Consider the following 14726-nt stretch of genomic DNA (forward strand, 5'->3'; position numbering starts at 1 on the left):
TCGATCCCTATGCCTGTTCGGTTCCTCTCCCGCCTACGTCGATTCTCCTTCTGTAGCTGCGCTTGGAGTTCCCTGTTCGGCGTCAGCATGAACGCCCAGGGAGTGGCCACATGTCCCCATTTAACTGGTGCCAGCATGCTTCGTCGGTTCGTTTCTTCAGTTACATTGTGGATGCATTCTTCCTCCACCGTGGCAGTCAAACGGACTCCAAATCTCTTTAGAATGCGACCTAATTCCCTTTAGATTCCGCTTCTTTCCATTGGGCACAATCTCAGCCGTCCGATCTGGGCTCCTCAAGATCCGACGTCATACGCACGTCGAGCGTGGTTGACTTGCTCGACCGATAGCGCGCGATCAACGGTGGTTTTCTCTCACCTCCGCTGCCACGCGTCGATCGGTGTATGGAATCGCTCCGCTCCTATCCAAAACCTCTTACCATTCAAGGGCACCCTGATCAAAACCGCCAGTTTCTAGAGCGCGGGTCCCACCTTTGTATTTTAGCGCTTTTACCTTTTCTCACCCACGATCCTCCTGTTTCCCCACGCGACCTGGTGCTCGGGCTTTCCCATTTTGGCCCTGTTCGCTCGCGCATCAAAAATCGCCTCCTTTTCCTGATCCGGGGCTCCCAGGGGCTGCTTTGACCTCCCGCGCAGTCTCCATGGGCCTCGGTCAGTGCGCTTTGACCGAGGTCCTCGTCATTCCACGCTGGCTGCCATTGCCGCTGGTTTAGGGTGATTTTGATGCTGTTTTGGATTCTTTAAAGATTTGTTTCATCCCGATACAGTCAAGGTTCTTTGACAGTGGTTTATGGATCCGATTCGGATCAGTTGCATCTCAAGATGAATATGAAGAGAAGTGGGCTCGAAGGCCTGGATGGCATTAAATTAGGCGATAACTCCATGGTGGCCCTTTTTTAACAACTTTTCCATCCGATGCGAGCTGATGATAGAAGGAGCACCTGCCTGGAGTCCACGGAGGGTATGTGTGTGGTCATTCTGCTTAAAGCTCATATATAACTCGTGGAAATCCATTGTGATTGGGTCGAGTGTGCAGAGCCATTTAGCCCCCAAGACAATGTCATAGCCACCCATGTTGATGGCAAACATGTGGGTCTTTAGGTGGTAATCCCCCATTTGAATTTTGACATTTTCACAGTGACCGTCACATTTCATTGCCCCCCTATCACCAATCTGGACCTAGAAATTAGAGACTCCTCTGACAAAACAATGCACTGCTTCTGCGACTCTTTGATGGATAAAGTTATGCATGCTGCCACTATCAATCAAGACTACTATAGGGCGATGTTTAACAAAACCTCTGATTTTGAGAGTTTGGGGAGAAGAAATGCCTACCAAAGCATGCTGCGAGATAACTGGCTCTTCTGGTGTAGCTGGGAGCTCATTGTCCTGCTAGTTGTCCTCATCTTCCTCCTCTGGTCCCTCAAAGGGTGGGGATTCCTCAGTAGCATCAATTTGAAATAATTTGGGTTCCTTGCATTTATGCCCTGGGGAGTATTTGTCACCACAGTAGTAACACAATGCTTGTTTTCTTCTTTCCGCCATTTCTGTTGGTGACACCTTTTGAACCTTAAGTGTTTGGGTAGTGCTTGGAGCCTGGGTGGGGTGTCCCTTGGCTATGAAATTTGGACGAGGCGACTGGGCCGCTAACGCGCATTCCACTTCATGAGCCATCGTGCAAGCTGCTAGCCATGTGGTTGGGTAGTGCATCCGGACATGGGCTTGTATGGCATCTTTGAGACCACTGATAAAACATTCCAAGTAGAATTCATCTGCTAGACCTCCTGTGTGGAAGGCTAATGCTTCAAAGGCTTTAATATATTCTTGTACTGTGCCTATCTATCTGAGCTTAGTAAGACAACCCAAAAAGTTAGATTCATGTTCAAAGCAATCAGAAAGGGCTTTTGAGAATTTTGCCAAGTCATTGGCCTTGCATAGCATCATTAATGCCACTACCACCATTGCCATCTTTCTTGGTCCAAGTAAAGGCTGCCCACACTTAGCTTAGTCTCATAATCTCTGATGTGATTCAATGTGAAATATTGCTCCATTTGTGACAGCCAATGGCCGGATGAGAGCCATCAAATTTATACATGTCCAGCTTGGGTGGTCAAGGGTGGGACTGTTGGTGGTTTCCATAAGGGTGAACAGAATTGCTAGATTCGCCCTCATGGTTTTCATTAAAAGCATATGCCTCCGATTGTAACCCTGACTTGCCCTTTGTGATTACGTCATTTAAGGACTGGACTTGCTTCGTTAAGTCCTCCAACTTTTGTTCAAGGGTGTCTATCTTCTCATTGGCCATAGCTTGAGCTCTGGTTTGTACCATGTATAGATCCAATGCACTTGTTGTTATTGTGAAAAAAAAATTGGGACCACCCGAAAATTTGAAGCCGACAAGTGAATGGTACCACCTTGCTCTGCCCGTCGTCCTAATTCTTATGGGCTAAGTCTCCTATAAGCGTCCCGGGAGGGCCTCCAACTTTTCTTTTTGTTTACTCCGAACGAAGTTTTACTCCTCGCTTGGGAATACTACAATAGCCAATTATGAGAAAAGTTAATCCTGACCAATGTCTTGTGAGAATCACCCCAAGGTATAGGAGCCACAAGCCTCCCTGCACAAATAGTCAGATCTGTCTGTGAAACCCTCAACTACAGAGTGTGAGTAGGAATGTGGCAGTGACCGAACTCTCGCTGCTAGATCTGAATGGCGGATCTGATTGTTGCGGCTGCAACAAAACCCAAGTTGCTAGATCTGATATGGCAAAGAAGATGATGAGCGATTTGTAGAGAGATAAGGGAACTATGGTCTCAAGGAGTGTCAGGTGCTACAGATCGCAATATACATAAGGGTCCAACAGTAGTACTCAGCCCAATCTTTCAGGGCACTAACTAAGGAGGATCAACTGTACCCTTAGCTGTACTACCTGACTACCCTATCATACGCGCGAATAATCTCCCCGAGTGTTGTTCTCGGTGTACTGTAGCAGCAAGATGATTGACGGTTTATCTACGACGAGGTTTCAGGTGAGCCTAGGGGGCTTCCAATATACCCAGAGGGTACGTGGAAGACAGTCCGTGCACGGTTCTGTCTAATGCACTACTACTCAAAGGGGTACCCACAAGGGTTATAAGGGAGTCCAACAAGGATGACCACCTCTTGTATTTCCTGCGTGCATGCCTCCCCAAATCTGCATGTTTATGCGCTCAATGACAAATCCCGTGGTTTAAAGACGGCGGAACACATCTCTAGCCAAAAAAGAAAATTATGCTAAAAATGGAGATCCCAGCAGCCTTGGAAAGTGCTCTGATACCACTTGTTATGCTCTTGGCCTACGAGAAGATACTAGAATACCAAATGTGTGAAGAATTATAATCTAGAACATAGAACAATGAGAAATAACAGCATGTATTTTATTATTTAGAAAGGAAAGTAATGTTCACTTCCCTCTTCGAGGGGGCAAACTCCAATAGAGCAGGGCTCGATTACAAAATAATGAAAATATTGATATGTGTGGTAGTGACTTAATAAGCTAGAAATATTTTCATGGTCATTTTTAAATGAGAAGATAATATTAAAATTGTTATAATTATTTACATTTGGTTGAAAAATATTAGTTTTAAATATATATTAAGAATAATGATAAATGACATAGCTATGTATATGATTAGAGATAAGTGACATTAGAACATGGCTATATAAATAATTAATACTATGAATAAATGTCCAATCACTTCAAATATTTATCTGATTTTTGGCATTTCCCCATTTTCCAATAACTCTTATCTCTTTTAATACAACTCTTCTTATCATATTCATAATTTTATTCTATTGATACAATCCACTCATCTTAATTTTCTCTTATTTTGAGTAGATTTCAAATTTATTAATTTTCTTATCAATTATGTTTGGATGAATAAAACATTTTTTAAATAAATTTTTAACCTTTATTACAACAAAAACATTCAAACAGTATTCATTGCAATTTATATTGAAAAGAAATCAACAATTGTCAATATCATTACTTACGAAACATAATTTAAATAATTATAATAGTGAACTAAATTAAAATCATAAGCATTAACATCAAGCATGTGTATCTTTCAAAAAATGTTTTTAGCTATAAACATGAAATGATGCGCATATGAATATGAATGGTCGAAGTATTTTTTGACAAGGTTTACAGCGTGACACTTGATTTAAGGAATAATATATTTTAAAAAATATTAATATAATGTAATATTTGTCCCGTCTACTTTAAATAATTATAATAGTGACCTAAATTAAAACCATAAACATTAACATCAAGCATGTGTATCTTTCAAAAAATGTCTTAGCGGTATCTTTCAAAAAATGTTTTTAGCTATAAATGGTATGATGCGCATATGAATGGTCAATGTATGTTTTCACGAGGTTTACAGCTTGACACTTGATTTACGGAATCATATATTTTAAAAAATATTGTCCATCTACTTTAAGTTATATAATTTAAAAGGCAACATTATATGACTCGCCCAAAATAATACGTTCCGAATCATTCTTTCCCTCCAAACCTAAAAATTTAGATAGCTTCCTAAGTAGGGTTAGAACATGTGCAGGGATGAGGTTCCTTCGTCTATTCCTTTTCAAATAGTGGAACACATTCCCTAATCTATTCCTTTTGCGGCTTACCAGCTCATCGTAATCACAAAGAAACAGTAAATTGTTTACTCTATATGCTGGAAAATCATATTTTCGTTGAAATTTGGTAAAACAAAAACTTTAGAAATGATACCATAGGGTTTTAAGGTGTTTCAAAATGTGAGAAAAATAAAATAAACCAGGAAGAATTGTTTATCCAACGTATGAAATACCAAAACTTTACCCCCAGAAACGCATGCAAAACGAATTAATTTTTTATCTAAAACTCTAAAATAAACGTTTTTATCCTACAGTAAAATTCAACAATAATGATTTACTTTTACCTGTCCCTCAAATCTGAACGGAAAGAACAGCCTCCCCTGGCAAGGAATACATCTGACTGGAACAGAGAGTTGAAAATTCTGATTTTTTGTTTGGTAACCGATCCTCAGTCCTCTTCATTTATCTGGCTGCGGCGGGGAGAGTTGAGAATGGAAGATTGGTGGAGGAGAAGCTATTCCTGTAAATGTGCATACGAGCCGTGTTCGTCATCTTACTCTCAAGCAGCAGCGTGTCTTCCTCATATTGATACTAATGAAGGCATTCACATGCAAACGCAGACCCAATCGATGAATTTTCTGGAACCCGGAACTTGTATTGATGCCGATGCCCCTGCAGTGGTAATACTTGATGCTCTATCCACCGAAAAGCCGCATGATTCCGGCCTGCTCGGAACAGCTTCTTTAGGGCCGGTGGTGCAGCTTGATCAGACTCCCGAGGATGATTCTTCACAGGCGCTCACTCAATATTGGCCAAAATTCGTAGCCAACTTTGGCGATCCCACTCAAATTCTAACCTGTAACTCGGCAGCAAATTCTTTGCTGGATTCCAGCAACCCTAGTTTGCCACCGACGCGGATCCATCGAAAGAAGAAAGCAGCGGGAGGAGGTGGTGGTGATGATGATCATGAGGCCAGCAGGGTACGTGTTGGGAATGTTCAGAAACTGGTGGAAAGGCAGAGGCGAAATAAGATGAAAGCGCTTTGTTCAACACTGATATCGCTACTCCCCGAGGAGTACCGCAAGGTTAGGTTTTCTATAAATAAAAGTATTAAAAGCAAAAGAAAAGGGGCAGTGGCTTTACTTGTATTTGCCATTTTTTAAGATGAAACATATTAATAAAAGTGTTTACAGCAAAACAAAAGGGGCAATGATTTTATTTGTTATTGTTATGTGTGTAGACAAAATACACATTATCGGACAAACTGCTGGAAGCCATTAAATACATTTCTCATTTACAAGACAAGGTAATAGAGGTCGGAAAGAAAAGAGATGAGCTAAAATTCATGGCCACTGTTAAACCATTTTCCACCAGCTCATGTGTTTATAAAAACCTACAAGCTTCCCAGGCTCGAGCCCCCATTGAACCGGAAAAACATCAGACAATTAGGGTTGGCAAATTTGGTCCAGGCATTCAAGTCACCGTAAACACTTTCAAAAACCAGATTGAGTTATCTATTCTGCTAATGGTTTTGCAAGAAGCCGGACTTGAAGTTGTTGATGCTACTGTTTCTGCTATAAATGATAGGGTCTTTTATAGCATTCAGTCAAAGGTAATGTATTATTGTATTAAACCATTGACTGTTTATCTGATTTTTTTTCTCAGGGTAGTTTAACGTTTCTACTTCTTAACCTTGCAGCTCTCAGATTTTCGCCAATTTGATAGCGCTGTCCTACACGGGAGAATTGATCATTTGATGAATGGAAATCTTCCATAAGATTCCATGATAAAGTAATGTATAGTTTACTCTTCTTCTGGCTGCATATTTCTGTTGAAATGGATATTCTTGTGGCTGCATATATAGTTCACTTTTCTTCTGGCTGCATAATTCTGTTGAAATGGATATTCACTTCTCGAACAAGGCTGTTCGAGACTACTGTAAATTTAAGACTACTGTAACAGACTTAAAACAAACTTGTCTAAATAAATATAAGCACTTTTTCCTCTCTGTGGGAGCAGTTTTTTTTGGTTGGTCTATTGCGGCCATAGGAATTCTCTTTTCAATTTTCTCTGTTATTCTTCTTATCTTCTATAAATAAATATAAGCACTCTTTCCACTATGTAGGAGTAGAAATTATATTCTCTGCCATAAGCACTTTTTCCTCTCTGTGGGAGCAGTTTTTCTTTTGGTTGGTCTATTGCGGTCATAGGAATTCTCTTTTCATTTTTCTCCGTTATTCTTCTTATCTTCTATAAATAAATATAAGCACTCTTTCCACTATGTAGGAGTAGACATTATATTCTCTGCCTTATGAAATGCCTAAGCATGAAGCTTCTGTCTAAGTCTTCGTTCCCATGCTTAAATAAATGAGAATAAACATTTGTTATAAGTTTTGTATTTTGAAAGGTCACATGCTTAAATAAATGAGAACAAGTACTTTTTATAAGTTTTGTATTTTGAATCCTGTTTTGTTACTAAGAGTATCCAAAGTTTCTTAACTAAGTAAGAATAAGGCATTTTTTACTATTTTTGTATTTTGAATCTTGTTTGGTTAGGAAGAGTATCAAAAGAAACTTTTGTGTGAGAACTTTGTTGGCATGGCGATTTATGGAGAATTTTTATTTTAAAAAAATAAAATTATGTAAACTATTAATATGTTTGGATGTTATTTTCACATTTACAAAGAAAATTGGGTGAAGTTTCAGCAGGTTTATTTTATTTTATTGTATTTTGTGAAATTGCAAAAAAGTTTATACTCTTTAGTTATTAAAAATATCTCAGTTTAATTGTTTTAAGTTTTTGTTTTATTTTGTTAATAATATTTTTGTTATGATTGTTTTCTTTTACGGTTTAAAATATTGATTTGTTTTAACACATTGAAGAATTATTTGAGCACATAAATTGTGCTGAGTACATACCTTAAATTTTTTATTCAACAAATCTTTAGAGATTTTCGAGCAATATTGACTCAAAAAATTTTAAAATATAAAAAAATTAAATTACAAGGAATATTGTATTTTATATTTATATTTTAAAAATAAATTTATTTTACTGTATTTTTTTGTGAAATAAATATTTGTATTTCATTCTAAGAAAAATGTTACATAAAAGTGTTAAAAGGTTTTTTTTGGCCAAGTACTACAAAAATGTGACCATATCCAAATTTTTGTTGTACCTGTTTAAGAGAAACAAACAACAAGGTGCTTATAAATTCAAAATGCAAAATATATACACTGAAATCGGTTCCAATAGGATGAGATAAAAACAAAGAAAGAAACCGATAATTGATAAACTAAAAAACAGATAAAGAGTCAATAGGCTAAGAGGAAGGATCTGAGTTTTCTTTATCAGAGTGATATAAATAAAAATATTAAAAAGAAACGTGGCAGGGCAATTACTTGTATTTGCCCATTTTTTTAATATGAAACCCAAGTGTTTAAAGAAAAAGAAAAGGGTCAATGATTTCAATTGCGTTTCTTATTTTTGTAAGACAAAATACATATTTGGACAAAACTGATGGAAGCCACTAAATACATTTCTTATTTCCAATTTCCAAGATGAGCTAATAGAGCTCCGAAAGAAAACATATGAATTAAAGCCACTGCTAAACCATTTTGCACCGCTCATGTGTTTATGAAAACCTGCAAGCTTCGCAGGCTCATCCTCCATTGTATGGGAGAAGCATTTGACAATCAGGGTTGGCAAATTTGGTTCCGGCATCTAGGTCATTGTTATTAGAAATTATAATTATTCCGGCATGTTAAAGTTGGTTAAATTTAGGAGAGTGAGTTAGTTCAAATGCACTGAGATCAAGTTAAGTCAAGTTAAGTTATATGGTGAGAAAAATCAAATTAAAAATGTGTGTATATTGAATAATTTTGAATGAGTAGCTAGTCCAAAAAAATATAAATACATCTCACAAAATTTAATTTATTGTAAAAATCAAATTTGTGTAATCAATTAAAAAAAAAGCAACCGCTCTTGTGGTTTTTGCGAGTTAATTATTGTGTTTCTCTTTCCAACCAATTATTATCAGAGCTAAAATCACAAAGCTGGAAGATATAGATTAGGTATCCACAACGTGGCTAGCATAGGCCACAGGCAATAGTCGAAGTCTTTCTGCAGCTGCCGTGAACAACCATGATCACGTACTCGAGGATGAAGTGCGTTAGAGGTTATTCAAAGATTTTATTATTCTACGAGTTACAAAGCTTTATAAATGAGCTGTTTTATTAAAAGGAGCTTTGATAAAGTGTTTTTTTGAATTTTTTTTTTATAAAGTTAAAATAAAATGTTCTTATTGAACCAGTTTATGTATTTTATTTGCGAAGTTGTTTTAAAGACCGAATACCATCACGTGGGCATGTGTTAAAGAAAAGGAATTTATTCCAAAGTTTTTTTAGAGGAAGCCACGTTGGATGAAGTGCGTTAGAGGTTATTCAAAGATTTTATTATTTTACGAGTTACAAAGCTTTATAAATGAGCTGTTTTATTAAAAGCAGCTTTGATAAAGTGTGTTTTTGAATTTTTTTTTTTTTATAAAGTTAAAATAAAATGTTCTTATTGAACCAGTTTATGTATTTACAGAGTTATGTTAGTTTACCAAAATTAATTAATTAATAAATAAATATAACGAAATATAGTTAGCACCTTATCTAACTCTCCTTTAAATAAAATTTAATAAGATCACATAATAAATAAGGTAACATAAAAATCTTTCAAACTATTACTTTAAAATTGTATACATTCTAGTCAAACATTTAATATATAGCAAAAGAACTTGAATATATAACATAGATTTGAATCAAATATAATAATAATAATAATAAAAATAAATCAATAAATAAATTAAATAAATAATAATAATAATTAATTAATTAATTAATTAATTAATAATAATAAAATTAAATAAATAAATAAATACTTATATAAATAAATAAATAAATAAAATAATTAATCATTGGTAAGCCGACTATAAAAGAAGACATCAATTTTTTTTTCAATTAACCATTAATAAGCTCCATAATCTCATGCTCTCTCTTCTCAAAATACAAATCCCATTGCCTTGATGATGGACTCACTAAGCTAGTCCGAAACGTTGGTTTCAAAACAGTTCACAGATTTTTCCACAAAAAAAAAAAAAAACACAACCCATACCCAAAAAAGAAAAACTCTTGAAAACCATAGAATCTCCTTACCCTATATAAAAGGAACCACACACAAAATCGCCATAATTCTCACCAAGCATAACATTATGGTTGCCTTCACACCCCTTAACCCCATCAAAAACATGCTAGATTCTGCTAAGGACCTGATAGACCTAAAAAATCACAAAGGAGTACACTCGGTTCCCTGCTCATGTGGCAAAGTATATATAAGTGAAACAGGAGATCCTTTGGCATAAGGTTAAAAGAACATATTAATGATATTTCAAGAAACAGGTTGGAAAAATCAGGTCTAGCAGAGCATGCATGTTCTTCCTCACACTATATTTGCATGGAACAAGCAAAATTAATTCACAAGGAATACCATTATTTAAAAAGAAGGGTGAAAAAAGCAATTGAAATCGAAAAATCCTCCAACAACATGAATAGAGACGACGGACTAAAATTAAGCAACACCTGGAAACCCTTATTAAATAAAATAAAAAAGAAATAAACACAGACTTACACACATTCATTTAAAAAAAATAAAAATAAATAAATAAATAATAATAATAATAATAATAATAATAATAAAATTATTTAATTAATAAATAAATAAATATAACCGAACATAGCTAGCACCCTATCTAACTCTCATTTAAATAAAATTTAATAAAATCACATAATAAATAAGTTAACATAAAAATCCTTCAAACTATTACTTTAAAATTATATACATTCTAGTAAAACATTTAATATATAGCAAAGGAACTTAAATATATAACATAGATTTCAATAAAATATATATATATATATATATATATATATATATATATATATATATTATAATAATAATAATAATAATAATTAATTAATTAAGTAAAATAAAATAAAAAAAATATAAATAAATAAATTAATTAATTAATAATAATAAAATTAAATAAATAAATAAATACTTATATAAATAAATAAATAAAATAATTAGTCATTTGTAAGCCAACTATAAAAGAAGACATCCAATTTTTTTTCAATTAACTATTAATAAGCTCCATAATTTCATGCTCTCTCTTCTCAAAATACAAATCCCATTGCCCTGATGATGGACTCACTAAGCTAGTCCAAAACGTTGGTTTCAAAACTATTCATAGGCTTTTCCACAAAAATAAAAATGATGTTTTGGTTGAAGATTGTGTTTTACACCAAGGGATATTAAAAATTATATATATATATATATATATATATATATATATATATATATATATATATATATATATATATAAATTGGGAGATATGGAAAATAGTCTTATGCAATCAGGGAAGCAGCTATAAGAGAGGAAAGACAATACTGATGGGTCGCAAAGTGGGATTGAGGAAGATTAAGAAAATGAATGAAAAGAAGAGGCAAAGATTGTTCTGGTGTTTAAAGAGATTGAGGCAGCAAACCAGAAACTAAGAAGTCTAGCAGAAGACAAAGAAGAAATCTAGTTTGATTGGTGTATCATGGATCTGCTACCACCTCCTATGTTTACTGATGCCCTAGGGTTGAGTTTCATTCAAAAAACAATGAATGAAATGGTTATGTGCAAGGTAGAAAAATCTACATCTTCCAATGAAGCATGAAAGATCTTGGAAGAAGAATTTGGTGCAAAAGGGAGTGACAAGCAACACCAAGATGTGTCACAATTTGTTGAGTAAGCCCCAAATTTGAGGGTAGATGAGCAAGACTCTGAGAGGACGTCAGAGCTTGGAGAATCCCACTCAAAAGTGGATGATGGTTGTCAAGACCATAAAATTGAAATCCATTATGCAAGCATGCATATGGATGAAGAAAATGCAACAAAGATTGCAAAGATAAATGCCGAAAACTGTGTGTGTGAAGCAGAGAAAAAACATATAAATACTCAAAAACTCTATTGATTCAAATCATCTTGAATCTCAATGTAAAAACAAAACCCTTATTAAATACTAGCATAACCAGAAAGATACACTTGGGCCAACACTATTTAATTGAAGAACAAGTAATAAGCAGTGATACGATATTATGAGGACTCGCAAGAATCAATTTCGAATTAATATAAGACCTAACGTAGATAACAGTAAGGAGGTTGGACCGGCTAGTTAAAAGAACACAGGCACGCACACACATAACACCTTCAAAAAGTAAACCGAATAACCAAAAAGACTTAGTCCCATAGTGACAAATGATTGGGTGGAATATAGTACCGTAGCATAGATTTGGAGATGTATCATTGTATAAAAGAGAAATTGTGTTGGTACGGAGATAGGTCCTGCAATTTATGTGTCAAAAAAATGGCTCAACTTAAGAATTGAAGGTTTTCCTATGAACGACCTTCGCATGGGTTTTTTTACCAAATCCCTAAAACCTTAAGAGCTCCCACACGCAATAATAGATTAGTTTAAGGTTTTTTTTCCAAATCCCTAAAACCTTAAGAGCTCCCACATGCAATAATAGATTAGTTTAAGGTTTGGCAATAATAGATTAGTTTAAGGTTTTTTTTTCCCAAATCCTTAAAACCTTAAGAGCTCCCACATGCAATAATATATTAGTTTAAGGTTTGTTTAGGCTTTTAATATAAAATCGTAAAAGTGAAAGTGACGACGCTCTTTAATTGGTGTCACAGGTAATAACAAACGAATAGACTCAATTTTTGATGAAAACGAAATCATTTTACGAACCATTGATTGAGTAATTGATATTTCCAAACAAATTCCCAAAGGAAGGTAATAATAATGATTGGGGGATTTTAATTTATTAAGTCAGTAACTAAACAAAACATATGAAAACGAAATCATTTTACGAACCATTGATTGAGTAATTGACATTTCCAAACAAATTCCCCAAGGAATGTAATAATAACTATCAATAACGATGGGGGATTTTAATTTATTAAGTCAGTAACTAAACAAATCATGTCACGTTTATTACAATAACCATTAGTGGCCATGATTAAGTCAATTTTTTTTTTATGCCAAGCGATGTATGCCCAAAGTTTAATAGCCTTTAAGGGTTAATAGCGATGTATGTCGTAGTGCATTGGGGAATGACTATAGGATGGTGAAGGAGTTAACAAAAGTAACTTTGTGCAAGAACCCAAATGACATTCGATGCAACACTTTTTGCAAATTTATGGGACAAATATTGTTACCACTTGAGATTTTATATATCTATACATTATTAGTGGGGCACGGAAAATAGGGAGAAAAAAAATAAGAGAAGTTCATATTGCTAATGAAAGAAAACCAGTTCAAAACATACCTGTTGATAAATAATGTCTGAAATTAGAAGAAAATGACAATCTGAGCAGCAGACCTGTGCTTTTACAATCATCCTTCAAATTTGTTATCGATTTCTTCACTGAATTCTAGTGTAGGGTCTAGAATGAGTGATAATAGAAGGAATGAAACCCTTCACAACTAAAGGATAACAAGAAGTGAATTTCATGGCTCGAGGTGGTGAAGACGATGGGGAGTAAATGCAGTAGTGAGTGGTGGAGTTAGTGAGACATAGGGTTTAACATGCTAGCTTGTTCAATGATTAAAACATAACCCAGTGGAATGATGTTGACCCAACTCACTTGTCATGATTCAGGGGTGAGTCGTCATAGGTATAGCAAGCTAGACCAATAAGAGTTTTAAATAATGAGGACATATATGTCAAAGTAACTCCAACATGTCAACCAAATTTAGTACCAGATCAACAACGCCACCAATCATAAATACAATGCATAAATAAAAGTGTCAAGCCTTATGGAGGCCATTTCCCATTAAATGACACAGCTATGACCATTTTATGTAAATGTAATCAAAACCACATTAACCAATTTCTGACATTGACCCATATATTCCAGCCGATAGACTCATGTATATATTATAATTTGTTTAAGCATGTTGATGTGTTTATTGTGCAGAAATATAGATCATATCAACCATAAACTTTATAGGAGATTCGTTCCACAAAAACATTAATCCTTTTATCTAATAACACTGCAAGCTTGTGCCATCAGTGATATATTAATTCACAATGTGAAGTTTTATTCATAATGTATACCATGTGTATACATGCGCTCACCCAAACCATATAGTATAAGCTTTCAAAAATTATTCACATATGTACATATGACATGCCTCATGATGGTAGTTAACCATCGTAGCTTATATCTAACAAAACCTTTCGGCTAAACCCTAAGCCATATCATAAAGTTTAAGACCACATATATAGCCAGGTTATTTGCAACAAAGCAATGTCATACAACAACCCAAGTTTTATATGTATCAAACCAATGGATACCACATATGCCATGATAATTACACTTCTCATTGATATGATCTAAGAAATAACATGCCAACCACAGTCGAGGAAGGATATTCTTCATTTATTTATATTTAGGTGGGTTTCCCCATGTTATAAAACAAAGAGGGAGAAGAAACATGTCATTCTAATGATGTGTAATTTTATGTAGTGAATATTAGTTGGAGTTCAAAAGCTATAATTTGAAGACACATGTTGACTTATCGCCCATAAATTTCCTCTTGGGAGGGGTCTAACTTACAAGGTATTTTTTTGTTTATAACATATTTAATGAGTAATTTTAGTTATGAGATAGCTTGTTGGGTGTAGTGATGATAGATAATCGCAATGGCTTGCGGGATTTTAATTAGTCAATACTACTCATAATTTTTTGTGACAAACATTTATATGTACCTAATCAAGTTATAGTGTTTTGATGTACATTTTTTTGTCAATATACATAGTTATTCAGTAATGGAAATGAATGGAGATTTTTTATTTCAATGAAATTTATTTACTAATAATTATTAGCAATAATCACTAATCATTATTGTGAAAACTTTGTGATTACAAGTTAAAGATTTGGTGATGATTATTAGTTTTCTTAATAACTATTAAAAAATCATAATGTAAG

General features: G+C 34.5%; 1 protein-coding gene across 1 annotated transcript; it reads left to right on the top strand.

Annotated features, from left to right (window-relative positions):
* The first annotated feature begins 4882 nt into the window (after positions 1–4882).
* On the top strand, positions 4883–6645 carry LOC149160011 (uncharacterized). Its single transcript, XM_089433614.1, has 3 exons — positions 4883–5723; positions 5879–6250; positions 6338–6645. The coding sequence occupies exons 1-3, from the start codon at positions 4968–4970 to the stop codon at positions 6413–6415; spliced, it is 1206 nt and encodes a 401-aa protein (XP_089289740.1). The 5' UTR covers positions 4883–4967; the 3' UTR covers positions 6416–6645.
* The last annotated feature ends 8081 nt before the right edge of the window (positions 6646–14726 follow it).

This window comes from Pinus tabuliformis, chromosome 5_2 (assembly GCF_031772625.1).
Source record: "Pinus tabuliformis cultivar Carrire ecotype Pingquan chromosome 5_2, CPIR1, whole genome shotgun sequence".
Classification (NCBI taxonomy): Eukaryota; Viridiplantae; Streptophyta; class Pinopsida; order Pinales; family Pinaceae; genus Pinus; species Pinus tabuliformis.

What these genes read in the sequence shown, in the direction of transcription:
- LOC149160011 (XM_089433614.1), top strand. Translation starts at nt 4,968, where the DNA reads ATGATTTACTTTTACCTGTCCCTCAAATCTGAACGGAAAGAACAGCCT. An exon ending in TCCCCGAGGAGTACCGCAAG is followed by an intron (nt 5,724 to 5,878) that starts GTTAGGTTTTCT and finishes TTATGTGTGTAG; the next exon opens with ACAAAATACACATTATCGGA. An exon ending in TTTATAGCATTCAGTCAAAG is followed by an intron (nt 6,251 to 6,337) that starts GTAATGTATTAT and finishes TTAACCTTGCAG; the next exon opens with CTCTCAGATTTTCGCCAATT.